Source organism: Kogia breviceps, chromosome 6, assembly GCF_026419965.1.
Source record: "Kogia breviceps isolate mKogBre1 chromosome 6, mKogBre1 haplotype 1, whole genome shotgun sequence".
Taxonomy (NCBI): Eukaryota; Metazoa; Chordata; class Mammalia; order Artiodactyla; family Physeteridae; genus Kogia; species Kogia breviceps.
This window is the reverse complement of record NC_081315.1, coordinates 13,531,993-13,559,931: the sequence shown is the minus strand read 5'-3', so window position 1 is coordinate 13,559,931 and position 27,939 is coordinate 13,531,993. Positions and strand designations below refer to the sequence as shown.

The window sequence follows — 27,939 nt, the reverse complement described above, 5'->3', positions numbered from 1 at the left end:
CAGGTGGGTCAATTAACACGGTTCCAGAGACTCCCCTACACCCTCTGTAGTTTCTTAAGAAACACACACAGCCATCCGCAAGTACTCAAAGGAAAGTCTGAATATTCCCACCGCACCTCGGAATAACTCCCATGGAGTACCAGCAGGCTGAATTCAGCAAGGAGAAACCCAGCAACGTTTTGGATTCGTGCATGTGCCATCGTCTTAGGGACTGTATCTTTTAAGGAATGGCCAGGCTGCAAGAGATCAGAAAGCTGCAAACAACTTACAGAATCCAAACTGTAAGAACTTATCTGGATTCAATGTTTTCTTCAATTTCCTGTTCAGGAGGAGAATGGTCTTGAATCACATGATTCCTGACGAAATAGTAATTTCAAATTACATTGAAATATATGCTTTTTTCTCATAATCCCTCCATCCCAGCTAGTCAAGTTCAACACTAGCTGAAGTTCACTGACAAAATCTGTATCTGGCGGGTACTAATAGCTTTTAGTAACAAAGGCTCTGGCGTGAAGATAAAACAAAATGTTTCTTATGAAGCAAAGTTAGGATTATATTCAGCTGCACATATCAGAAAATCCTCCTACAGCGGTTTTAATAAAAAAGAAATTGTTATTTTCTTCACGTAAAGAGAGGTGTAAAGGTAGGAGTCCAAGGCAGTTCCAGGATGACATCCTTGTCCCAGGCTCCTCAGTCTTTCTCCTCAGCCACCTACATACATAGATTTCATCTACTTTTTAATTGTCACAAATGGTAACAAGAAAGTCCAAGTGCCATGTCCACTTTCCTGACAAGGAGAAGACAATCAATAGGAATTGGGGGGCACCTCACTCAGGCAAACAGAAACATATCCTAGCAAACATCCACTTAGACTGCACTGCAATGAGTCTACAAAGGCAAATCTCTTACCTGGGCACATTGCCCCCCAAAAAGAACTTTTAGTAAGGAAAAGCATTGATGAAAAGTACTAAATAAGCAAATTGCACTGTCTGTCACCCAACAGTTTCTTATGAGAAAAGTCATGTCAGCATTTCCCTCTAGAGAGCTTACCATGAGGTCTAACATACCAAGCTATCCTACTCACAAAAGATCTTTCTTTTATCTCCTACAGCCTTAATGCTGTAAGTATAGCATTTTTATCTGGAAGCTACATGTAAACCTTACCCTAATTTATCAAAAGCAAAAGGATCCTTACTGAATAGTATCCTTTATTATTTGGTAATATTTCCAAATACAAAAAAAAATGTAAAGACTATTTTAAGGAAAGAAATTCTAGTGCTAAGGTTGATACTTACAGGTAGTAACCTACAGATCTACTCTGAGTGATTGGAGCAAAAGAAATACAACTAATATCATGGTGGCAGAACTTAGATGTGTAGGATTCATCTGAGAGGCGAATCTAAGGGACCTTGAAAAGCACAATGACTCCCCAGTTCTGCCTTCCTGACCTTGAGGACAATCTTTGAGACCTCCTATAATCCTTAGCCCAGATTTTTAATTCATTCACCTTTTACGACATAGATGTCACATGATTTATATTTTTTAAGAGATAGAATAGCCACTGGTGGTGATAATATTCCTTAAGCATAAGAGGTATGCACTAATTCACCTCACTTTAACCACGTAATTTCCCAACTGCATATATATTACATTGGTCATGCAATGTGTGAAAAAATGCTTTTATTTGTAGAATATTTTATTATATCACTTGATGACAAAGTTCTAGCACAATAATAATCTATAACCCAAAGAAGACATATTGCAGTTGTAATCCTAGAGTGCTATCATAACTAAACAGATAAGCCTACGAGAAATAAACTTGGAAACTAGCAAAGATGGACGAATAAGAGAGAAATAGAGTTTGGCCAGATTCAAAGGGATAAAGGTAGAGATTTGTACTTTCTTCTGTCCTACTGTCAAGTAACAGATGCCCATTAAGGCATGTATTCACCTTGTGATTCTGTTCTCAAAACATTAGCTTCTCTTTCCCTTTTCACTCCTTTCCTTCACAGCACCCCACCTTTTAACAGCAGAGGCACTTCTGGTGGAGGGAAGACCCCATCTGACTAATGACATGCAGTTTCCACAAAGCTACTCAATACAACTTACTGTCCAACAGCCCCATATGGGCACAACCTTCTCATGTCTAGATAAATAACAGATATACGAGTCTTGTCCTATACATAATATCACACAACTATAACTCATCTCTCCCCCCAAACTTACACAGCACTCTTTCATCTTCTAATAAAGTTTTTTCATGCTCTGCTGAAATTCACTTGTTTTTTTTAAGTCTGCATCCCCCATGTGACTGTGATCTCTCCAAGGAAATGAAATACACCTTATGCATTTTTATATCCCCAGAGCCTATCAAAATTCACCAAATGAATGAAATGTAAATACACTGAATTTCCCAATTACAGAAAAAGGAACTCCACGGAGAACAAATTGTGTTAGAAAACATATACAAATGCTTTCCAGTTATTGTTTTATTAGTTAGAACTCTATGAAAACTTTTTAAAAAGGCAATGAATTCTTACTTCCAAGTACTTATTAAAGATTATATTACTAAGATGGAAAAAATGACATTAATGTGAACTCAGAACTTATTCTGCAATTTAAAAAAAATTACATTCCTTTCATTTACATATTTTTCTACTTCATTCCCAAGAAAGTTCTATAGCAAATTATCCCAATTTATAATGAGAATGTTGCTTAGTGATTTGAAATAAATTATCCAAGTTTATATTACATAACTAATGAAGAGCATGAGAAGCCAGAACATCTGATTTCAGATCCAGTACCTTTTCCTTATGGCGTAAGACACACGTTCTGACTGCCAGAGCAACACCCAGCTCTACCTACCACCAGTCCCTCCCATAAGGAAGCTTCCAAAAGCTTCTTAGACAGCCTCATCCACCAGAGGGCAGAGAGCAGAAGAAAGAAGAACTACAATCCTGCAGCCTGCGAAACGAAAACCACATTCACAGAAGAGAGACAAAAGGAAAAGGCAGACAACTATGTGCAAGATGAAGGAAAAAGATAAAATCCCAGAAAAACAACTGAATGAAGTGGAGATAGGCAGCCTTCCAGAAAAAGAATTCAGAATGATACTGAAGATGATCCAAGACCTCAGAAAAAGAATGGAGGCAAAGATCAAGAAGAGGCAAGAAATGTTTAACAAAGACCTAGAAGAAATAAAAAACAAACACCTAGAAGCATTAAAGAACACACAAACAGAAATGAACAATACAATAACTGAAATGAAAAAAATACTACAAGGAATCAATAGCAGAATAACTGAGGCAGAAGAACTGATAAGTAACCTGGAAGACAGAATGGTAGAATTCACTGATCCAGAGCAGAATAAACAAAAAGAATGAAAAGAAATGAAGACAGCCTAAGAGACCTCTGGGACAACATCAAACAGCACCATTAGCATTATAGGGGTCCCAAAAGGAGAAAAGAGAGAGAAAGGACCCAAGAAAATATTTGAAGAGACTAGAGTTGAAAACTTCTCTAACATGGGAAAGGAAATAGCCACCCAAGTCTAGGAAGTGCAAAGAATCCCAGGCACAATAAACCCAAAGAGAAACACACTGAGACACATAGTAATCAAATTGACAAAAATTATAAACAAAGAAAAATTATTAAAAGCAACAAGGGAAAAATGACAAATAACATACAAGGGAACTCCCATAAGGTTAACAGTTGATTTCTTAGCAGAAACTCTACAAGCCAGAAGGGAGTGGCATGGTACATTTAAAGTGAAGAAAGGGAAGAACCTACAACCAAGATTACTCTGCCCAGCAAGGATCTCATTCAGATTCAATAGAGAAATCAAAAGCTTTACAGACAAGCAAAAGCTAAGAGAATTCAGCATCACAAAACCAGCTCTACAACAATAAATGCTAAAGGAACTTCTCTAAGTGGGAAACACAAAAGAAGAAAAGGACCTACAAAAACAAACCCAAAACAATTAAGAAAAAGGTCTGAGGAACATACATATCAATAATTACCTTAAAAGTGAATGGAGTAAATGCTCCAAGCAAAAGACACAGGCTTGCTGAATGGATACAAAAACAACATCCATATATATATGCTGTTTATAAGACACCCACTTCAGACCTAGGGACACATACAGACTGAAAGTGAGGGGATAGAAAAAGATATTCAAAAAAAAAAAAGAAAAAGATATTCCATGCAAATGGAAATCAAAAGAAAGCTGGAGTAGCAATTCTCATATTAGACAAAATAGACTTTAAAGACTATCATAAGAGACAAAGAAGGACACTACGTAATGATCAAGGGATCAATCCAAGAAGAAGATATAACAATTGTAAATATTTTTGCATCCAACATAGGAGCACCTCAGTACATAAGGCAAATGCTAACAGCCATAAAAGGGGAAATCAACAGGAACACAATAATAGTAGGGGACTTTAAAACCTCACTTTCACCAATGGACAGATCATCCAAAATGAAAATAAATAAGGAAACACAAGCTTTAAATGACACATTAAACAAGATGGACTTAATTGATATTTATAGGACATTCCATCTGAAAAGAGCAGATTACACTTTCTTCTCAAGTGCAAAAGGAACATTCTCCAGGATAGATCACATCTTGGATCACAATTTAAGCCTCAGTAAATTTAAGAAAATCAAAATCATATCAAGCATCTTTTCCGACCACAACACTACGAGATTAGAAATCAATTACAGGGAAAAAAAAGGTAAAACACACAAACTCATGGAGGCTAACAATACGTTACTAAATAACCAAGAGATCACTAAAGAAATCAAAGAGGAAATCAAAAAACACCTAGAGACAAATGACAACAAAAACACAATGATCCAAAACCTATGGAACGCAGCAAAAGCAGTTCTAAGAGGGAAGTTTATAGCAATAAAATCCTACCTGAAGAAACAACAAACATCTCAAATAAGCAATCTAACTGTACACCTAAAGGAACTAGAGAAAGAAGAACAAACGAAACCCAAAGTTAGTGGAAGGAAAGAAATCATAAAGGTCAGAGCAGAAATAAATGAAATAGAAACTAAGAAAACAATAGCAAAGATCAATAAAACTAAAAGCTGGTTCTTTGAGAAGATAAACAAAATTGATCAACCTTTTGCCAGACTCATCAAGAAAAAGAGAGAGAGGACTCAAATCAATAAAATCAGAAGTGAAAAATTAGAAGTTACGACACTTCAGAAATACAAAGCATCCTAAGAGATTACTACAAGCAACTCTATGCCAATAAAATGGACAACCTGGAAGAAATGGACAAATTCTTAGAAATGCACAACCTGCCGAGACTGAACCAGGAAGAAATAGAAAATATGAACAGACCAATCACAAGCACTGAAATTGAAACTGTGATTTAAAATCTTCCAACAAACAAAAGCCCAGGACCAGATGGCTTCACAGGTGAATTCTATCAAACATTTAGAGAAGAGCTTACACCTACCCTTCTAAAACTCTTCCAAAAAATTGCAGGGGAAGGAACACTCCCAAACTCATTCTATGAGGCCACCATCACCCCAATATCAAAACCAGACAACGATACTACAAAAAAAGAAAATTACAGACCAATATCACTGATGAATATAGATGTAAAAATCCTCAACAAAATACTAGCAAACAGAATCCAACAACACTTTAAAAGGATCATACACCATGATCAAGTAGGGTTTATCCCATGGATGCAAGGATTCTTCGATATACACAAACCAATCAATGTGATACACCATATTAACAAATTGAAGAATAAAAACCATATGATCATCTCAATAGATGCAGGAAAATCTGTTGACAAAATTCAACACCCATTTATGATAAAAGCTCTCCAGAAAGGGGGCATAGAGGGAACCTGCCTCAACATAACAAACCCACAGCAATGGTGAAAAACTGAAAGCATTACCTCTAAGAGAAGGAACAAGACAAGGATGTCCACTCTCACCACTATTATTCAACATAGTTTGGGAAATCCTAGCCACAGCCATCAGAGAAGAAAAAGAAATAAAAGGAATACAAATTGGAAAAGAGGAAGTAAAACTCTCACTGTTTGCAGATGAGATGATATTATACATAGAGAATCCTAAAGATGCCACCAGAAAACTACTAGAGCTAATCAATGAATTTGGTAAAGTTGCAGGATACAAAATTAATGCACAGAAATCTCTTGCATTCCTATACACTAACAATGAAAGATCAGAAAGAGAAATTAAGGAAACAATCCCATTCACCACTGCAATAAAAAGAATAAAATACCTAGGAATAAACCTACCTAAGGAGGTAAAAGACCTGTACTCAGGAAACTATAAGACACTGATGAAAGAAATCCAAGATGGTATAAACAGATGGAGAGATATACCAGGCCACTTTTTAAAACCACTTTAATATGAAAAACTAGAAGTCACAGTTTTTTTCCTCCAAATTTAAACTTAAAAAAATAAAACTATATACATGGAGAAGTAAAAGAGGCAAATTCCAAAAAAAAGAAGTGTCTCTCAAATAACGCATGCTACTTTTAATGCTTTAAGAATAGTTAAACACAAAAAGAAAGTAAATGGTCAGTAAGGTTACAGAGTGCATCTCCAGGCCAGACTACATGCCAAAATTCACTAACTCGTATTAACTTAAATTGCCTTTTACTGGATCGAGAACCTTTACAACTATTCCCTAGATTCCAAGATACAGCAAGCAGGGCTGGCTCTACTTAGAGCAGCTCTAGTCAAAGGCCACCCAAGATACGCCAAAGGCAATATGGCCAGAAAAGCTTGGATAACTGCCAACAGTTATTCTATCCAGGTCTCTGAAACTCAAAACCTCCTTTCTACCACCCCCCCCATCCTACCTCCATCCAGCAAATACCTAATATCATGCACAAACCTTTGAAGAGATAGGGAACTGTCAGAAGGATATGTGTTGATGCCTGGACTAAATACCTAAAATCATTTGATATCTACCTATCACTAACTTTTAGCAACCATTATACCCATAATAACAGCAAAAATAGTTTATATTAATATTTATATTGCATGCACTCTTTGCCAGGTATTCCAAGTACTTAAAAAATATGAACTCAATCTTCACAGTAATCTTACAGTGTAAAAGTACACTTCTAATTAATCTCATTTTACAAATGAGAAAGGAGAGACCCAGAGGAGCTTTGTAATTTGGTCAAGGTCACACAGCAAGAAAGTGTAAGTACTGGGATTTGAACACACAATGACTGGCTCCAGAGTCCTTACTCTTACACACTATGATATCCTGCCTCTCTATCCCTATACTTGTTATATCTCTTCTAAACTATCAACATAAAAACTCAAAATATTTAAGTATGGAGAAACACAGTAAAACATGATACAACCAAAAAAAAGAGATGATAAAAGTCTTTATATATTGATGATGGAAGATGATCCAAGATGAACTGTTACATGAAGAATGTTGGTAAAGGGCCTGTTTTTAAGGATACTTATGAAAATGTCCACAGTTTTCTGCGTAGCTGGATTTCAGGTTTGGTGAGGTGTTTTGTTTTGGTTTCAGCTTTTCTTGTCATTGTTTCCTATGCATTTTCAACTAGAATGTGTGTGTGTGTGTGTGTGTGTGTGTGTGTGTATAATTTTTATAATCAAAAGTAAACAAAATTTTTTTCCTCTTGAAAATTAGATTGTAATAAACTACTACATACAAAAAAGATGACAAAGAACATCTTTAATTAAAATATAACAATTCTTCACAACAATTCCACAGACTATATTTTTAGGCAGAAAGAAGTGGGAAGAGGTTTGAGTTACCTAAAAAACAAAGTGACACTCTTATCCACCTACACTAAAATGTTCAAAATATCAGAATTACAAATAACATCCAATCAGAAATGACGTGCTACAAAACTATAGAGGAAACAAGGGGAATGATTCTAGACCATCAGAACTGAAATATGACACTGGCTTCCTCATGCATGTGTAAGCTTTGTATGCACGTTGCACCAATATATGAAGAATCAAGCTTCAGAGTGTTAATCAGTTAACACTAAATTGTCAAATGCATTCATACGTCATACTCATGAGATATGTAGGCATGTTTACAACATTTTTTAGTTTAGATCTGATGCAAATTTAAGCGTTACTATTTAATAGTTTAAAAGACCTGGGAGTATGTATAAATATAATATTTGTGATATATACATGTGTTTGAAGAGAAAACAGAACTGAATTGCCTTAGAGTTACTGAACTGGGAGGTGGTTTGCCAATTCTGATAAACTTTCCACTGTCTTTAAATATCGAGGCTATTTCCTGGTAAATCTGTTCAATTTCATTAAGAAATCATGTTACCATAACTATACCAATCCCTGAAGTTAAATTTTAGTTCCCACAATTTCAAGTAAAAGTTAGTAATTTTCTGTCTACTCATTCCTGTCTAAATGCTATTACTATTTCTTTGGCACTTCAAGAAAAAAAAAATCTTTGTTTTAGAATGTATGTTTGTAACACTTATAAGAAATAGCAAAGGCTTATAAGCTGGTCATGTTCTATCGATCAAATAAAAATCATATCAATTTGTATAGTCCTGTAGTGGTAAATATTTTTAAACTGTTGTGCAACAGATCTCCAGACTTTTTCATGTTGTAAAACTGAAACTCTATACCCGTTAAACAACTCCCATCTCCCTCTCCCCCAGTTCCTTTAACCACCATTCTCCTTTTCTGCTATCATTTTTAATTTCTATTTTCCTCTTTAAAGAAAAACTATGACTTTATTGAGGTTAAAATAAAATTAACATCAATGCAAATAATAATCACCATTTCTGGTGAAGGCCAAATTTGACCGTGAAACTCAAGTCTATTGCATTTGCCAAAATGTGAATTATCAAAAGCAGACAAGCACAAGACCTAATTATTTAAACAGCCTGCTAAATCAACTTCCAAATGTTGCTGAGGAAAACACTTGCTTCGCAGTCACTGAAAAATCAGTCTTAAATTGTTACCGACTCTAGAAAAACAAATTACCTTGATTACATTCGGAGCTTTACCGTTAGATTAGAAAGTAGCTCTCCATTAGAATAATTCTGTCCTTTACACAGCAGTCTCCTTTGATGAGAAAATTTCTGTTTATAACACTTTTTGTCCCTGCTTCAGACAATTCAAAGGGTGGGGCTTCACTGATGGAAAAGGTAATACAACTGATTACGAAATTTTTCACTGGGATAACAGATAATTGTCCAGCAATAATAAAACTTAAAGCTTAAAAAAAGATGAAGGCTAACAGCGATAATAAAATAAACACTTTGGGAAAAGTGCCCTTCCCCAAGAAAATATTTAGCTATTTTTATTGTAAATTTCAACAGAACACAGTCTTGTGACTGTAACAGAAGTGAAGACAATTGGACAATGATTACCAGTCCGCCTGAGAAGCTAGCCGACTTCAAAAGGTCATTCCTGCCAGGTGTAAATGAAATGTTTTAATGATCATCCATTGTAATGAGACCAAAGCTTCCCAGGGAATGTTTCTGGAAGTAAAACTTAAAAGGCAATTTCAAATATTATTTGACAAATCCCTAAATAGACTGAATCATTTTACATACTAATATGCCTTAAATAATCTGCCTGTTACTTTAGTAATTACCCAACAGATACCAAAATTTCTCAATCTCCATTATAAAACTGAAAAATAAGGGTAAAACTAAAATCTTGGAGAAAAAAAGACAAAAATAATTTTTGTTTCACCTTATCTTTCCAACTAAATATTCTTGGAAGGGTGACAGCAATGAAATTAGTGAGCAGTCACCACTCCACACAAGTTACTATCAGTGAACTATATATTAAATCTGACACCACTTCTCATTTCTAGTTACTCTTCCTACATATAAACAGCAGTACTAAGGATACAAATACCAATATTTACAACCTTTTAAGCCTCAAATACATTAACAATTAGTAACAATCCTGAATAAAATAACACTGCGGTCACCAGACTTCTCAGACTTCAGAGAAATATTTCCTGTGTACCACACTACTGTTTTCCAAAAACAAACGAACAAAAAACCCCCAAAAACCCCAAACCTATCACTTTGTTGACAAGGTCTTATTTTAAACTAGCGGCAAAATGCCTCTGTCCTATCAACTAACCTGCTGTAGATTTTAATACAATTAATCTTAGGAAATAACTACCTTCAATGTTCTAAAATCATCTTCTACCACTCTCGCCCTTAGTCTACTCCAGCCACTCAAGTCTTGCTGTTCCTGAAACATGCAAAGCAAATGTTCATCTCACGGTCTTTACCCTTAGCCCAAAATACTCTCCCCGCCCCCCGCCCCACTTCATCCAAGTCTCTGTTCAATGTCAGCTTATCTATGAGGCCTTATTTGCTCACCTTCTATAAATCAATAACTCACATTCAACTACCACTCCCTTTCCCCCTACTCCCTTGCTTTGCCCCAGACTATTTACCACCAACTATTTTTGTTTATTTATTGTCACTTCTTCACTTCCCTAAAGTGTACATCTGGGAAGGCAGACTTTGTTTTATTCACACTACTGTATCCCCAGGGCCTAGGACAGTGCCTGGCATATAACAACATTCAATAAATATCTGTGGAGTGAGTATAAATAAGTCAACGAAGGAACAGCAATGATTTATTTATACTGATTTGTACGGCTAAAGCTCAGAGTAGTTAAATTTTATATTTCAGAAAATTCATAAGGCTTGCAAATAGTATGACCACATACAGATCTGCTGACTTTGTCTACAGGTGGCTACACTGCCTATAGATGGTCAAGCACCCATCCCAGGTCCAGTTGGCTATGGCCAGAAAAGCAGGAGGGCAACAAGGTAAGGATCACAGAGACCAAAACACAAAAGCTGATGCGCCAAAAGTCCTGGAAAGAGATTGGTACAGATGGCAGACACATTGCTAAGTCTGCCTAGTCTACATTCCATTTATATATTCTCTCTTATAACCAAATCTATCCTTCACTGGAGGAGAAAATTGTTCCCTAGAGCGACTGTCTCTCACCAGCAATATAGCTTACCACGCCTCTTTAGAAGAATTAAAAAAACAAAAAACTATAGTGCATGGCAATCACTAAGGGAAAAATGTCGAATTAGAGGTTATTACCGGTGCAAACCCTCCTTTCAGATCTTTTTGAGAGTTTACGCCAGATCACGACAGATGGAAGAAGGAAATGGGCTATTCATTCAACAAATATTGATCATGTACCTTCTATAAAAGATGTTACATGAAATAATTCAAACTGCAGTGTGTGTATGTTGTGTATGTGCGTGCGTGTGCATGTGTATGTCTGTGGGTGTACTGAGAAGGATGCTTGTAAAGAATCTTCTATAAAAACCTATGAAAAAGAAAACCAGAATTAATTTGGAAGATGACATTATCTAAGAAATGAGGGCTCTAGAAATATATAGTGTCAAAACTGCTTCAACTAGATATTGCTAGTAAATAGTTATTACTATAAGATAACCTCTGTTCTTCTTAGGTAAACTTCACTGAGTTCTTACTATGCGCCAGGCACTTTACAGGTGTTTATTTATTCAATGCAACAAACCTATGATGTAAATATTATTTTTCTCCCATTTGACAGTTAAGGACCTGGGGCACAGTCGAGTAATTTGTCCAGATGCATATAGCTGGTAAATTACAGAGCCGGGATTCACAGGCAGACATTGTGCTCCAGAGCTTGCACTGGTAACAACTACACTAACAGCATGTAGAATGTTGTCCACTAAAAACATAATCTTAAAATGGTCTATTGGGAGAAAAAAATAAATCTTCCAGGACTGTGGTTAAAAAAAAAATTAATAAAAAATACAATACTACTATATTAGCTTTGGTAATAAAATACAGTCATGGACGTTTGACCATTCATCATGACATAATCTCAACTGCCTGAAGTGGTTTTTTTAAGGCTGGAAATTAATTACTATCAGATTACTTTAAATCTTAAGATAAAGTCGTTAAGAAAACTTTGTCTAGAGTGACAGCTCTTTTACACTAGTATTATTATTTTGTCATACTTAATGTAACACAGATATTCCTAAGTTGGCTGTAAAGTGTTATTTTGCAAATATACCCCAAAACTCATAGGAAACTCATTCATTCCCTGAATTTATAAAAAGTTGACCTTAAATATGAAGTATGAAGTTACATCATTTGCTAAAGTATTATGATTTATTATTACAGACCTAGAGCTACATGATATTGACAACACTTTTATCCATTAACAATGTATTTAAGGCATGAAAATCTGAATTTACTGAAGTGTCAACTGTCAGCCTTCTCTTATGAGATGTTAATCCCGCTCAAGTGACCTCTCTGAAAGGTTCAGAAAATGGAAAACATTAAATCTCATAAACTCCCTCCACTTGAAATAATAAAGGGGCCACAAAACATAACTTTGGGCATTGGGCACATTAACCAACCAACAGGCTAAAACAGTCTTTTGAAAAATAGACACTATTAAAAATCTTTTCCAGCTCAACATATCTAACCTAGAAGAAACGCCCTAACAGTCACTTTATCTTTGAGGCAGACTCTAGCAAAAGTGTTACCAGCATAATTTGTATACAACTCCTGAAGGTGTATGCAACATTTCCTTATTAAAGTAGAAAAGGTCATAACACCACAAGGAAATGAAAACAGAAGCCATCTGGGAAACAAGCCGCTTCTTACAGTGATAATAAAACTTAAAAGAACACGAAGGAGAAAAACTCTAATCGGTGTGCAATTAACAATGAGAAAATAATAATGCACGTGTTACAACTTACAAATAACTTTTCCAAACAAACATATTACAATGAGTATCTTACTTCCAAGTAGCCACCTTGGAAGGTTACGTGGTTAACCCTTTGCTCTAAATATTTTTGGAATTCTTCCCCTGAAATTTCTATCAAAACCAATGTAAAAACACACCAGCTTGCAGAGATGCTGAACTCACAGAAATAGTAACCCACTCTTCCAGGCTCAGCTCTCATCCAGAGGAATCAGAATCCTTCTCAAACCCCCAGCTGTCCCACCGTCACCCCCAATGTCATCTCCTCACTTTCTAAGTCTCCTTCTCTCTTATTCTGACACTTGGCTTCCCCCCCATCCGCCCCCTCATTCCACCCGCCTCCTTGCTCCCTGCGCTCCTGCCACTCCTTTTCTGCTCCTTGAACATGCCAAGCTCTTTCTCGTCTCCAGGCCTTTTGATGCCTGCAGTGCTGTTCTCCTTCCTCTTCCCATGACTGGCTTATTCTCAAGTCAAGGCTGCTTCCTCAGTCAGAAGGGCCTGTCTTGGCGGCCCAACTTAAGGTAAAACCCTTCCCCCAATTATTCCCTAGCACATCACCTTATTAAATTACATTGCTTATTTATCCATACACTTGTGAGTTAACAGCCCCTCTTACTAGAATATAAGGTTCATAACAATAACGGCTTTGTTTTGTGTCCTTTCGGTGCCTAGACCAGGACTGAGCACACAGTAGGTGCTCGATAATGATACTGAATAAATGGCTCCATGCCCAGATGTAGGAATAGTAAATTCTGTCCACCGCTGCTACTTCTGTCTCCTCTCTGGATTCTATAGACGCTAGTCGAGAAGTTCCCTACCATCCTAACTAGGCTGTATGATCAAAGCGCGTATTACTGTGGTCTTTGCCCAAGTCTCATTACATGTGTCCTCTCCTACTTCCAAGCTGCTTCTTATATTCCATATCATGTTCCATGTACCTTTTTGTCAGAAAACAGAGAACCACCCTCTCTATCCAAGCCTCATACACAGTAAGAGACTAATGAATATATGTTAACTAACGCCTTCTCTTAGGGCTCTGGCGTGAGTCATTCAGGAGAAGGGCAGCATCAGAAGACAATACCAAGAGGACGTACTCTGCTGTACCAAGAATTTACCCATCTCTCCTAAAAGATAATAAATAATAATAATAAAATCTCCAAGGACTAAGCTTGAACACACCTCACTTACATGTTTCTTGAATTCCTTCCCATGAAGTCCCTTTATCTTTCATGCAAACAGCACACACAAACACCTGCCCTTCTCAGGCGCTCCTAACTTCCATATATGTCCAGACAAGCCTGAGTTTGCATGTCTACAAAGCACAGGCCAGTTTTAATTTCCTTTCACTTTTTAAACAAAAGACACACATATTGTAAAAATGTCAAACAGTGTAAGAGTATACAGAGAAAACACTAAAAATTCTATCAAGCCCAGTGCCCAGGGCAGTTCTAAACCCTGCACTGTCTGGTCACAAAAATCAGTTTCCTTACTTAGTAACTATACGTCTGCATTGGTCTTAATGTCTGAAGAGTTAGGTTCACTTCTGGGAGTCACACATCAAGAGACATTTAAAAACTGAACTACTTTTAAAGGCAAATGCTCGGGGGTGTGAAGAGAGGCAACCGTCAAAAAAGAAACACTTGAAGAAACGGCTTCCAACAGAAGATCCACAAGACTTAAAAGGAAATACAACTCGGTCACCTACTGTAAAGGCTGTAACGTGTGCGAGGACTGTCCTTTGTTGTGCTCGACGCTCAAGGACAGAAAGAGAACCGCTGGGTCAAATACAGAGAAAACAGACTCGGGCTGACACACAGGAAGACTCGATACCTAGGGAGGCAGAGGGCTGTTTACACTAAGTAACGTCGGGGGCGTTTCCTCGAAACCAACCCTGACTAGGATTAAAAACAAAGAAAACCAAAATGTCTCATCAGTTAACTAGAACTATTGATTATTTTCATTAACAAGACAGTTCTAGAAGAAACGACTGAAACTGCACCCCAGCTGCCCATTTGCCCCCATCGTCTTTACGGGCATCAGCCAACAGTTACTGAACATGTGCGGGGAATGTCAATACGATCTTGAGTAAATAAGACCCAGAGGTGTAGTGGTCTTTTCCTGGTGAGAGAGGTTCACGATTTCACAAAGTATATGACCTATTTGTATGTATTTAAACTGTACCACCGTGAAACATAATATGAAGACCAAAAATTTGGCCTTAAAAAGACTATATGCAGTTCCTTTTAACATAAATTTTACCACTTTAGCTTAACAATGAGGAATGAAACAAAACCAACTATACTTGTTATATACTTGGTTAAATACTGGTTAAATTTACTAAAGATTCCTCCAGAAGTCTGGTAAATTTAACATTCATCATTAAATTTTATAGTATTAAAATACTATAAGTAATGTGCCAACTTCAAAGTGCTCTAAAGATACTTTCAGCGTCATAAATAGAACTGAAGCCTGATATCATATATTATTAAAACTGACATTTATTTCCAAAAAGGATTTGACCTATGTTGATTGAACCCTCAAAAAAGTGAAAAGACCAGTAGTTGCAGAAAAGCAGATCTGTCACGTTATGTAGTCAGTGGCAGTTCCATTGCAATTTAGCCTTAATCTTTTTGATGAAGTGATCTAAATAACAAAAGATCCATAATAAAAATATTTTTTAAAAATAAAAGCTACAGGGGCTTCCCTGGTGGCGCAGTGGTTGAGAGTCCGCCTGCCGATGCAGGGGACACGGGTTCGTGCCCTGGTCCGGGAAGATCCCACATGCCGCGGAGCGGCTGAGCCCGTGAGCCATGGCCGCTAGGCCTGTGCGTCCGGAGCCTGTGCCCCGCAACGGGAGAGGCCACAACAGTGAGAGGCCCGCATACCGCAAAAAAAAAAAAAAAATAAAAGCTACATAGTGTTCCCAAACATTAGTGTACAAAATGGGATTCGATGGTACACGAGAAACATCCATAAGGCATGTGAGAATCCCTAAACATCCTGAATTGAAAGTCTGGGCCTGGAAGGTACATTTTAAAAATCTCACTTATGATGTTAATGATTAGTTTAGAAACTAGTCATAGTTTTAAAAATAATCTGTTACTCCCATTTACACAAGTCTTTGACTCTCTCTTTAAGAAACACATACAAACTTGGTTGTCAGCAGTAAAAACTGTCACCTATTCCCAGAAAACAGAGTATACTGGTTAAAAGCATGACAGTATTACTACTCAGTTTGTCTGGTATCAAATCCTAAGCCTAACCAATTACTAGCTGTGTGACTTTGAGCATCTTATTTAACTGCTGTCTCTCTGTTTCTTCATCTGCAAATCAGAGGTTTTAAATCATACTTCCTCAGAGGGTCACTATGAGGACTAAATAATCGAACATGTGCAAAATATGTACAGCAGGGCCTAGACAATAACAAGGGCTCAATAAATGTCAGCGTATTTTCATTATTATCATTTAATATAGGAAAGAAAGGAGACCCAAGTGAGTTGGAGCCGTCAAACATTTCAAAGAGCACCTAGTATATGAACGTGCCCTGATGGATGGGTAGGGCTAAAGGTACTGTGCACGAAGAATAGAGAGACCAAGGACTTCAGGGTTCAAAACAGGCATTTTGGACTGTAAACTCAGTTCTGTCAAGTGGGTCTGATGGGATTAATATATTAAATGCAGGATTTTAGAATTCTTGCCTCGGCAAGGTGCCACCCTGAAGATGAGGAAACAGCCTAGGAGGGAACAAGCCACTGATGAAGTTTGGAAACACTTCTGTCTGCTAAGCTGTCAAAGTGTCACTCTGAGAATTAGATACGAACTAGAATCTTCCAGAATGAATAAAGGTACATATAAACAGAAATGCCTAGTATAAAAAGATCAAAAGAACCATTCGTAGAATATTTGGAATCAGTAGCACGGAGATACTTCAAGAGAATGTCCAAAGTCATGAAACTTACATGTATAACAATGCTTGTATTTATTTACAAACTTCTTTCTCCAGAACATCCCTAAGGGTTGCTTGTTAAGGAACAAAGCATTTGCTTTCTAAAGGACATTTGTCCTCCAGTATCTTTTCTCAAGAAGAAAACACTTGGGCTTCCCTGGTGGCGCAGTGGTTGAGAGTCCGCCTGCCGATGCAGGGGACGTGGGTTCGTGCCCCGGTCCGGGAGGATCCCACATGCCATGGAGCGGCTGGGCCCGTGAGCTATGGCCGCTGAGCCTGCGCGTCCGGAGCCTGCGCTCCGCAACGGGAGAGGCCACAGCGGTGAGAGGCCTGCGTACCACCACCCAAAAAAAAAAGAAAAAAAAAGAAGAAGAAGAAAACACTTTCAGAACATATCTACAATCTCCTTTGGCTAGCATTATACAACCTTACTAAATTTTTAAGTTTTACCATCTCTAAAAGTTAATATCTCAGAAATCATTTGAGAAATACTGGTCTAATACTGTAACTGGATTCTCAATGGAACCAAATCGCAACACTCAAGCCCCTGATGGAATCAACGGTAAATGGGATTCGGTTGTTAATGTCATTATAAAAAAAAAACCACTTCCTCTTTTGGTAAATCAAAATTTACCCAAGATAATTATAATGAAGAACAGTGGTCATCGTCAAATCACTTTTTGAATCCTAGGAAAGAGTGTTTAACAAGTCACAGAATTCAAATAACAAATGGTGCAACTTCTTATCTAGTTCCAAACACTTCTCATCATATTAAAAATTTTACAGCATAGTAAAGGGAAATTCCTCCTTGCCTCAACTTTAAGCACATAAAATACAAACATCCCTGGCATCCTGACTCTCCTTGTTACCGAGGTTACCAACACTTACACTCTCTGCTGCTTCCACCCAGGTAAAATGCAGAACTACACCGTGCCGCATGTGTGTGCCTCCACAATGCCTGACGCGCTACGCTATGAAACGCTGGAAACCGTGTCACTTGTTATGCTCCACCGGCTAGTAACAGTTGATATGAAAACAGTGAGGTTCCTAAGGGTGAATTTTACTATGTCCAAGGACCAGGCCAAATACCTCATTATGGTCAGTCTCTTTGTCACATCCATAAGGGGAGCTAGAGAAGAGTAGGATTTGAAATTCCACAATATATCAGGCTGCTGGAGAAACTCCAAAGGCAACAACCTGAAATCTATTAAATGTGATTTGCTTAATTTTTCAGAAGGTCTGTGACAGGGCACTATGCCAAAAACTATTCCACAAAAAAACAAAAAAAATCTTCCACCATGTAATTGGAAGTAATATGTTAACAGAGAGGAAATCCGTTTGGAAATAGGAAACAAATGATAGAGGGTAATTATTAACCAAAGCTCTAAATGAAAAAATTCAAATAAACAACATCCCCCCAGAAGTTAAAAAATCATTTAAAGAAGGTCAGCACATCTTTATTTTGCATATTCTCATGCAAAATGGAAAAAAAAAAGAGCCACTTAAAAACATACAGAATCCTCTGTAGAATACCTGTGATTAAGCCCTGTAAAAAAGGAGGAAGATGCAAATAGGCCCATCTGATTGGAAAAGATGAAAGTCTGTTCAAACGTGTGCTAGCACAGGTATGAGGAAACTAGCATTCTCATTGTGGGTAGAAGTGTTTCTATAGAGATATTTGGCAATATCAATTAAAATTACAATTGCATACAACCCTTTGACTCAGCAATTCCATTTCTAGGAATCTATCTCACAGGTAAGCTCATATATATGCCATATATAGATAGGTATAGTTATTGATGCAAAAATTACACTACAGTGTTATTAAAAGAAAAAGATTAGAAACAACCTAACAACCTAATTGTCCATCAATAGGAGATGGTTAAATAAATTATGATAAATCCAAACACAATGCAGATATACAAAAAGAATGAGGATATATTTACTGATTTGGGGTTAAGTGAAAAAAGCAAAATGCCCCCCAAAAAGCAGATTTTTAAGGATACTATTTGTGTTGGAAAGGGGGATGATGAGGATATATATGTATTTTCACACATCTGTATAGATTATCCCTGAGAGGATACACAAGACACTGCTAACTAACACTGGTTGCTTCCAGGCAGAGGAAATGAATGATGGGACAACAGGAAGCTCTTTCCTCTAAACACTATCGACTCATTTGGCTTTCAACGCATATGAATATCTTACCTAAAGAAAAGCATAAATTAACCAAACTTTAAAAGGGGAGAAAGGGTGAAGGGTGAAGATTTCTTGAGTACCAAATCTGACCCAGTAAATAACTGTTCCCATTGTGATCTTTTTAAAACTGCCTCGGGCTTCCCTGGTGGCGCAGTGGTTGAGAGTCCGCCTGCCGATGCGGGGGACGCGGGTTCGTGCCCCGGTCCGGGAGGATCCCACGTGCCGCGGAGCGGCTGGGCCCGTGAGCCGTGGCCGCTGCGCCTGCGCGTCCGGAGCCTGTGCTCCGCAACGAGAGAGGCCACAGCGGTGAGAGGTCCACGTACGGAAACAACAACAACAACAAAAAAAAAACCTGCCTCTTTCTTTTGCTCTTTCAATCTAACTTGTTCTTTCCCTTCCACCAAGTCCCCAGTTCATTTTACTCTCCTCCCTTTAGGCTGGACAGGGACATTTGCTGCAACTGCTTAGCCCTCCTGGGTGGACTAAATGCCAATGAGGTTGGTGACCTTTGTTCCAGTAATTATCACACAAAATGGGTAACAAACTCGGCTGTAAAAGAAATCGGAGTATTTACAGAAGGATAGATAACTCCACTTATGCAACAAGAAATGATAATAATAAGGTGACAGAAGATGGGGAAGTGAAGATTTGAGAGCTTCCATTTTAATACTATAAAAAATTCTTCCAAGCCTGACTCTAAACATTCATTCAATACTGTCTGCTCTGTCCATACCTAAATATTTTATTACCTTTAAAAAAAAAGAGTATCTATGCTATAAAAGTGATTTTCCCACTCTGTAATTAAAAAAACAAACCTGAATTCCCAGCAGGGCTATACAGTGGCTCTGCACCCAGAATAACTAAATTAGGGGTCACCGTGGTCACTGCTCATTACTTTCTTAAACTAATGTTTTCTTTTCATTCCCAATATTATGTCACTTATTTGCAAATCCATACATATATTAACATTTCACATGTGAGGATCTTGTTTTGTCAAGTTTTATATCATATACTCAATATTTCTACATTTCAAAAATTCAAACAAAGGCCTAGAGTCTCACCTACTAAAGCTGAAACATAATTATCTCTTATAAGACACCAAAGAGGGGCTCCCCTGGTGGTGCAGTGGTTAAGAATCCGCCTGCCAATGCAGGGGACACGGGTTCGAGCCCTGTTCCGGGAAGATCCCACATCCCGCGGAGCAACTAAGCCCGTGTGCCACAACTACTGAGCCTGCGCTCTAGAGCCTGCAAGCCACAACTACTGAGCCCGAGTGCCACAACTACTGAGCCCGAGTGCCACAACTACTGAGTCTGCACACCTAGAGCCCGTGCTCTGCAACAAGAGAAGCCACCGCAATGAGAAGCCTGTGCACCGCAAGGAAGAGTAGCTCCTGCTCGCCACAACTGGAGAAAAGCCACGCGCAGCAACGAAGACCCAATGCAGCCAAAAATAAAATAAATCAATTAAAAATAATAATAATAAGATGCCAAAGAAACAACCCCTTTTTATCTGGAGCAATGTTTGCTCCTAGATTAACTAACTCATATCGGATTTCTCCTCCATGCAGTTGTAACTGGGGGGAAAGGCCATGAGCAGTCTTGCAGTGCATGGGAACCTGGGTAAGAACTACTGCAAACAGGATATTTCAGACAAAGACTAATTGTATCTTCAGATTAACGATATAGTCACACTGCAGCCTAACCAACAACCATCATAAAGACAAGCTCTCTGCATTGAAAGTTCTCAAAAATGACTGAAAACAACTCTATAGGCTTTGGTTATTCTGAGTTTAAGTAAGCAAATATTAGACCTAACTCATGAGTAGGTGAATAGCTTGTATGAAAATCTCCCTTACTTAGGTCTAAAGTGCTATTCTTACTTCACCCAATCTCTACAATATTGTTTCTTCCATCAGATACAAAAATCCTGCAGACCAGTAAAATTCCTTTTAACCAATAACTTTCCAAAATGCCCAATATTCATTAAAAACTAAAAAAAAAAAAAAAAAAAAAAAAGGCTTTTTTTTCCTCAAACTATTAATTTACAATAAAACATACTGATAAAGATTTTCATTTCTTTACAAATAACAAACCAGAAAAACACCTTCAGAATTATCTTGAGATTCTTGACCCTCGGGACCACCACAAATGACAGAAAACTGCCACGTGGGAAAAGACAGGTCTCTGAGCCCCCCACAAAAGGTGATTCATATTTTAAAAGCAGAGGGTGAACATACACGTGAAATGTACATTATGCAGTTAAACAAGCTAAATTATCAACTTTCTCACTTGGCATAATAACAGGGTAGTTGGAAGGGAATGTCAAAGAAAATACTCAACAGCTTAAAATTAACAATGGGCCCATTTATTCAAGGGCGGATGGTTCTCCCATTTCAGCTAGAGGACTGACAGTCTTTCCGCCCGCCTCTAGGAGGGAAACTCTGCAGCTGGTGTGTCTGGAGAATCACTCAGCTATATTCACAGCTTCACTCAGACTCAAGCAATGGCAAGAAAAGTCTTCGTCTTCACTTTGAACTGAAAACCAACGCAGAGAAATCCTGACTTTGAGGTGTTCAGATTTCATTCTTCAAGGACCAGTTCAATTAATTTCTCCTGTAGGAAGCCAACCCTCTAACCCCTAAACAGATATGAAAGGTCTGTGCCCACTGAAACTGAGAAACACTTATCTGAATCTCTGTCATTCTATCACATATTGTCTTGGGACAGGTCTTATGACATTGTCTAGTACTGTATGTATTTTTCTCCCCAATGCTTTGTCTCTTCTTCAATGGCTTCTAGGAAGTATCCTTTTAATGACCGAATGAATGAATTCACAGCGAAGTGTTTTCATGGCTCTTTCTCGGTTCTGTGTAATCCTCCTAAACAGGACTCATGCTCCAGGAAATGGTACATTTCTTCTGCTTTTCAAATCCAACTAAAATCTTGTCTGACCTGCTAACAAATGATCCTCCCCTAACTGTTGAGAATAAAAATCTCTATTATTTGGGTATTAAAATGTCTGACCTCTTTTTATCTGCTAAAGAAACACCATAGATGTGTTAATAGAGAATTGGGAGATCACCTTCAGGAAATCCAAATATTGACAGCTAAGGGAAAAATTCTAATATCATACATCAGAAAATAACACAAGCTGAGCAGAGTGTTTCAATTTTAGGATGCTGTACTTAAAATGTTATTCACAAATACACTATCTTTCTTGTAACTCCATCAGGAGGGTCAGCAACTTGCCAAAATATGGCCTTGAATTGTGCAACAAGTCTCCTATTTCTTCTTATAAAATATATTGGCAAAGACCAACAAACCCACACTGCTACAATAAAACCCATTCCCACATACCATGGCTTCAAGGCAATTCCATAAATACAGGGTCATAAAAAGACAGCCTGCAAACTCCAGTAGCCAACACACCACTTTAAGGATAGGAAATTGAAGACAATGACATGGGATCAGGCAATTACAGCAATTTGAGGATCTTTTCAAAAAGTCTGCAACAATCACCAATCTTATCTTAGAAACCCACCTACTAAAAAAGTATGCAAAGCTCATACAAAAGAGACGGGGAGCAAAATCTGAGAGTAATGTTAAAATTTTATAGTTTGTATGCTTTACGAAGCAAGTCATAATCCATATATTCCTATGCTGGTAACAAAATCTCAAGAAAACAGAATGTTAAAGTCCCAGACAATGGCTTATTTATCTCAAATACATTTCACATCACTGAGTTCCAATATTATAAGGGAACATAAAGAGCCCTTTGGAGTTCAACATAATAATACATGACCAGAGGAAATACTGTATACTTTTGAACTATATATAGATGCAGGTTCCTAGCTAAGCACAAACCTGTAAGGTTTTTTTGCTTTATCAATCCAACAGACTGTAAGTAAAAAAATAAATAACTGCTATGTTCCCTAAAATTATGGGGGATTTGATGTTTCAAGTCTCTAAATTTTTTCTTTTTAATTTAGTATTATTGTTAAAGGTAACAGCTGAGAAAATACCATGCCAGACCCTGTTAAGAACTCCACATACATTATTAAAATAAGAGAATCACTAAATTACATGTTTTAAGGCATGCTTTCAGGTTTTAATTGCTTCTTGATACTATTAATTAAATAATCTGGTGACCACTGAAATATATCCCAATAATTTTACATCATTAAGGCAGAATAAATATAACCAGAGAATTAAGATGAGGTATAACATTAATATCTTACTACCACAATATAGATTAGTTATTAGGCACCCATCTTTATTAGGCAATGTTTCTGGGCCTGTTTAAACTGAACCACACAAGGGGTTAAAAATAACTACAATGAAAGGCCAACAGCCTAGCTGCACAGTTGCACCAACATTCCCTCTCCTCCACCTCCCCTCCTCACCAATCCAGAATGAATTGCATGCCCCACTGCACAAGGCCCAAAAAGGTCACAGGAGATGGCAGAGACTTTTGTAAGAGAACAGAAATAACTCAGCAGCTTTGTTACCGTAGTCTCTTTTAATCAGTGTGTTCAAAATCCTTTAATTAACACTCTGTCTACACAAGGAAAGCATTTCTTCTGTGCCAGGAGAGGGCACATATGTATGTACACAGAGCTCTGTTGTGTCAGCATCACAACCTGGAGCTCAGATTGTCTGCCAGGAAACTGAAGCACAGAAAACTTTTTTAAAGGTATGGTACCACAACATTTACATACTCCATTTGCACTTCTACAATCAAACAACAAAGTGTGTTTCATGAGGTGTTAATTTGTTTCTGTACTTTTTTTTTCAGCAAAAAAATGGAAGCATTTAAACCATAATTTTCTTTAGTCCATTATCATAAACTAGGATATTCAAAATTAATGTAAAATAATGTAAACAGAATGTGAAAACAGACAATATTCAAATATTCTTCCTTTCTTCATGACAGCTCTTCAGTAAGAGGCAAAAAGATACTGCCCCCCTCAAACAGGAATAAATCACAAGACACATTTTCACACAGATGCTTTACATTTAAAATTTCATCCAACCAGGCAAAGTCTTAAAACTTTCAGGCTGGATTACATACATGTGTTTCCTTGTAAAATCTGAGTAACTGGAATCAAGATGGAATTTGATAAAGATAACTATTTTTAAAAATCCATAGCCAAGAAACGAGGAAAATTTCATTAGTAAACTGGGATTTGAAGTATTTTAATAGAGATACGTAATTGCTACAAACTTATTTTTAATCTTTCAAAATCGAGTTGGATATACACACCGTAAGAAGCAGTGTGTATATATATGTCTAGATATATAAACATCTAGACATATATAATTAAATAATAAGTACATATAATAATTAAACCAAAAGATAACTCTCTAAATATCTAACTAGAGAAGCAATGCACCTAAATTTATGATAAAGCTTATTGGGGAGGAAGCACAGCATTAAGTGCTTGAAAGCCGGCTCTTCCACACCAGCCACGGGAGCTCACAGCTCAGCTCTTTACAGTGAGGATAAAACCGCCACTTCACAGGTTGGGGTGAGAATTAACTGAGATGAGGTAAAGAACTTGGCAAAAACCCAAAAGTCTGCTGGTAATGCTGTTGGGGGAATAGATTTTTTAATGTATTACACCAAAGTGCAAACTGGCATAACCTATCAAAATTATACATATATAATTATGTATATATGATATCCACTGAAGCATTACTTGTAATAGCAACACTGGCAACAGTATAAATGCCCTTCAATAGAGGATTGCGTAAATAAATTTTACTTCCCTACAAAAGAATTCTATACATCTGTTACTTAAAAAAGAAAAAAGAAAAAAACTCTAGTAACAGGGAAAGGTCTCTAAGGTAAATTGTTGAGAAAAAAAGCAATGTGTGGAACAGTGTGTTTTAAGATGCTACCATGTAAGTAAAAGGGGAATGGATATTCATATTTATTTGAATATACAAAAAACCCTCTGAAATGTTATACAAGTGATTAATAGCAATAATTACCTACTGGAGATGAAAGTGAAACAATGCCTGATGCGCAGTCAAACCTCAGTAAATGAAAGCTATAATTACTCGCTTCATCAGTGTAATTATCATCAGGAAAACATATCATTAAAATATATACACAGAATACATTCAAAAGAAATCCATAATGAGGTAAACAGCCAAATCTTAAGCATTCAAAGGCTGACTATCTTAAGCATTCAAAGGCTGACTATCTAGTTGGCCATCCAAACCCTTCATTTTCTCTTCATAGGTAAGGAGCTTTTGGCCATTTCACTGTAGGCTAACCCCTCACCAGAGAGCGAGCTGAGGAAATAACACCAAAAACAGTCATTTTATTCAATACTGATCAACAGTTTCTAATAAACAGCTTTTGGAGCTGAAAGGGACCATGAAAGTCCCACAGTGCAAACTTCTATTACATATGAAGAGACTAAGGTCCAGAGAACTCCCCAAATTAGCGACAGTTCAAAGATTTGGAGTCTGTCCCCGCAGTTAAATGCTTTCAATTTTATTATTAAGATGGGGGAAAATAAGCCTAATTGAAATCAATTATCCTTGCTAAATTCCCTCCCCAGCCCATCCTTTACTACAGATAACTAAGTTTCCTGAGATCACATTCCATAAGCAATTCTATTAAGTAGAGCGCAGGTCATCCAGAGAATTCAACAACTCGGCCGTGATGTTTCTAGGACTATGCATTGAGTGAACATCTGCGATAAAATCTGTAAAGTTTGCTTACGCTAGAGATGGTCAGAGGCATGTTGAAATCCTTGCCACCTTGTAGCCGGAAACCCCAAGGAGCTGGGCCAGCCAAGGACACACTGTAGTTGCTCATGGTTATAATGGCGCAAAGTCCAATGCCCCAAAATGAAAGAAACTGTGAAAGAAAATGAGATGGTTAACAAAAATGTTTATTTTTAAACCTATTACATATTTCAACTAAATGATCTTCAGTATTTTGCCTTGGGGGAAGCGGGGATATGCAAAATAAGTCATATTAAGTTCTCACTTCAGTCTAAGAAAAGGAATCTGTGAGCTAATACACAATCTCTACACTCATGCCAATTTCCATAGTCTAAAAATTCCATATCAGAGTATATTTCTAGACATTTGATCAGTTTTACAACTTGCTACACCACAATTTGTGGCTTCCTGCATACAAACTTTAATTCAAAGCACTTTACAACATTTCATTGTATACAAAAAAAGAACGAAACTTTATTTCAGGTTTAATTCAAAATGATTTTCCCTGTCCTTCTGCCTGCGGTTAGCAAGAGTCCTTCGATTTCACTTACTTAAATTCTAAGTTATCCTAACATATGAAAAGAACTACAAATCGGTAGACTCTCATTCATGCTTTTTCCAAACTCTAAATTCTTTAAAACGGGAAGTTGTTTTTTAATGCATAAAACTATTCTCTCCAATTATAAACTACAACTCGTATTTCCTCTTCTGGGGACATGTTATTTTCCACGCAAAGAAATTATTTACATTTCCTTCGGACAGGCAATGATAGGCGATACTCTAGCACAATGACATTTCAATCAGAACCTGCTTTTTGTTTTATATACACACCTCACCAGACAAAGTGAAGTGAGCATTTACCACACAGTGTATAAGTCTGACTAAACATGGTAGGAATAAAAGGTGAATCTTAATGTATGAAAGAATTAGAGCTTTAGAAAAGAACCAGCGCTTCAGTGCTTTCTTTCTTCTGTGTTTTGCTGGAAGTGAGCTCATAATGACTCGCATGGTAGTACTTTTATATAACAAAAAAAAAAAAACTAAAGAAAAAAAAGCGTGACTCGGAATTTGGTGCTGGTGGTTATGGTGGTTATGTGTGAGTGGGAGAAACCGGGAGGAATGGAGGTCTTCTAAAATGTAATACTAAGACACCTATTATTTCCCTCATTAAAAATAATAATATAACAGATGTGTAATAATTTTAAAACCACTTTTTTTAAAAAAAAAAGCTGTTTCAGACACACTTCCTTGGAAAATCTGTGCTATTCAGCCAAATCATCACCTATTATCTGTCTTTAAATATTATTCCATTTTTTTAACCCATTGAAAATTTCTATTCCATCACACCAGATTAATAGTGGCAGATGTAGATATGTGAATCACTGGGGATATTGCAGATTCCATCTTCTCATATGGGGAAAATGAGGCAAAATTTTCAAATAAGTCCAGTTCTTAAAGAAACATCACTGAAAATCTGCCCTGCATCTGCCCAGAAACAAAATGGGCTTTTCCACTGGCATAGCAGTTCACTGAACTACTAGCCAATAATACATTACATCAATACTGATGCAACAAACACTAAAAAGATGAAAAGGCCAAACCAGAGGTCAAGCTATTTGATATATGTGAAAAACAAATAGTAAGGAGGTAATAAGGAGCCACACAGTCTAATTGCTTTCTCACTGTAATAAAAGAGTTTCAGAGAACTTGTATAGAAAGACTGGATAATGTCACCCAATATAAATCAAAAGTGTGTAAAGCCAACAGATATTTCACAGGCAGCCTACCCGCCCTTCTTTTCTAATCTTTAACTTTTTGTCAAGAGAAGAATGTGAACGTTAAGTTCCACTTCCTCTGATCCCAATGTTCCCTGCAAGAAAATGTGTTTAATTCATATATCAACCTATGTACCTGCAGCTTCCCTTTACTTGCGAGTTCCCTTCCTGATTTCTCCCATTTGTTATTAAAATCTCTAGCACTGGCAAGGTCACAGCCACACTACAGAACCAGCGTCAGTTCATTTCTGGTGTCGTTTCCCTTTGCTAGCTTCACATGCCTTAAAATATTCTGAAACCAAAGCAACTGTTAATATTATTGGCCTTTTCCAGGTCTGGTAATATTAGTACCCAAACTCTTCCTAAAATACCAAGCAGGCAGGAAATATTGAGCAGCGTTTCTGCTTTCAGGCACGTAGAAAATGTTGGCACTTCTGTACCGTGCTGGATTGTTTTTTAGGGGAAAGTCCAAACAATGTC

General features: G+C 37.3%; 1 protein-coding gene across 7 annotated transcripts in view; it reads right to left on the bottom strand.

The window, feature by feature from the left end:
- LOC131758453 (PDZ and LIM domain protein 5-like) overlaps positions 1 to 27,939 on the bottom strand; it is a 126,711-nt gene that overhangs the window by 97,646 nt on the left and 1,126 nt on the right. For all 7 annotated transcript variants that reach the window (XM_067035517.1, XM_067035518.1, XM_067035519.1 and 4 more), the window contains exon 2: positions 25,680 to 25,817. In XM_067035517.1, the coding sequence (XP_066891618.1) occupies positions 25,680 to 25,775 (96 nt within the window). In that variant the 5' untranslated portion in view covers positions 25,776 to 25,817. The remainder of the gene's footprint in view (positions 1 to 25,679; positions 25,818 to 27,939) is intronic.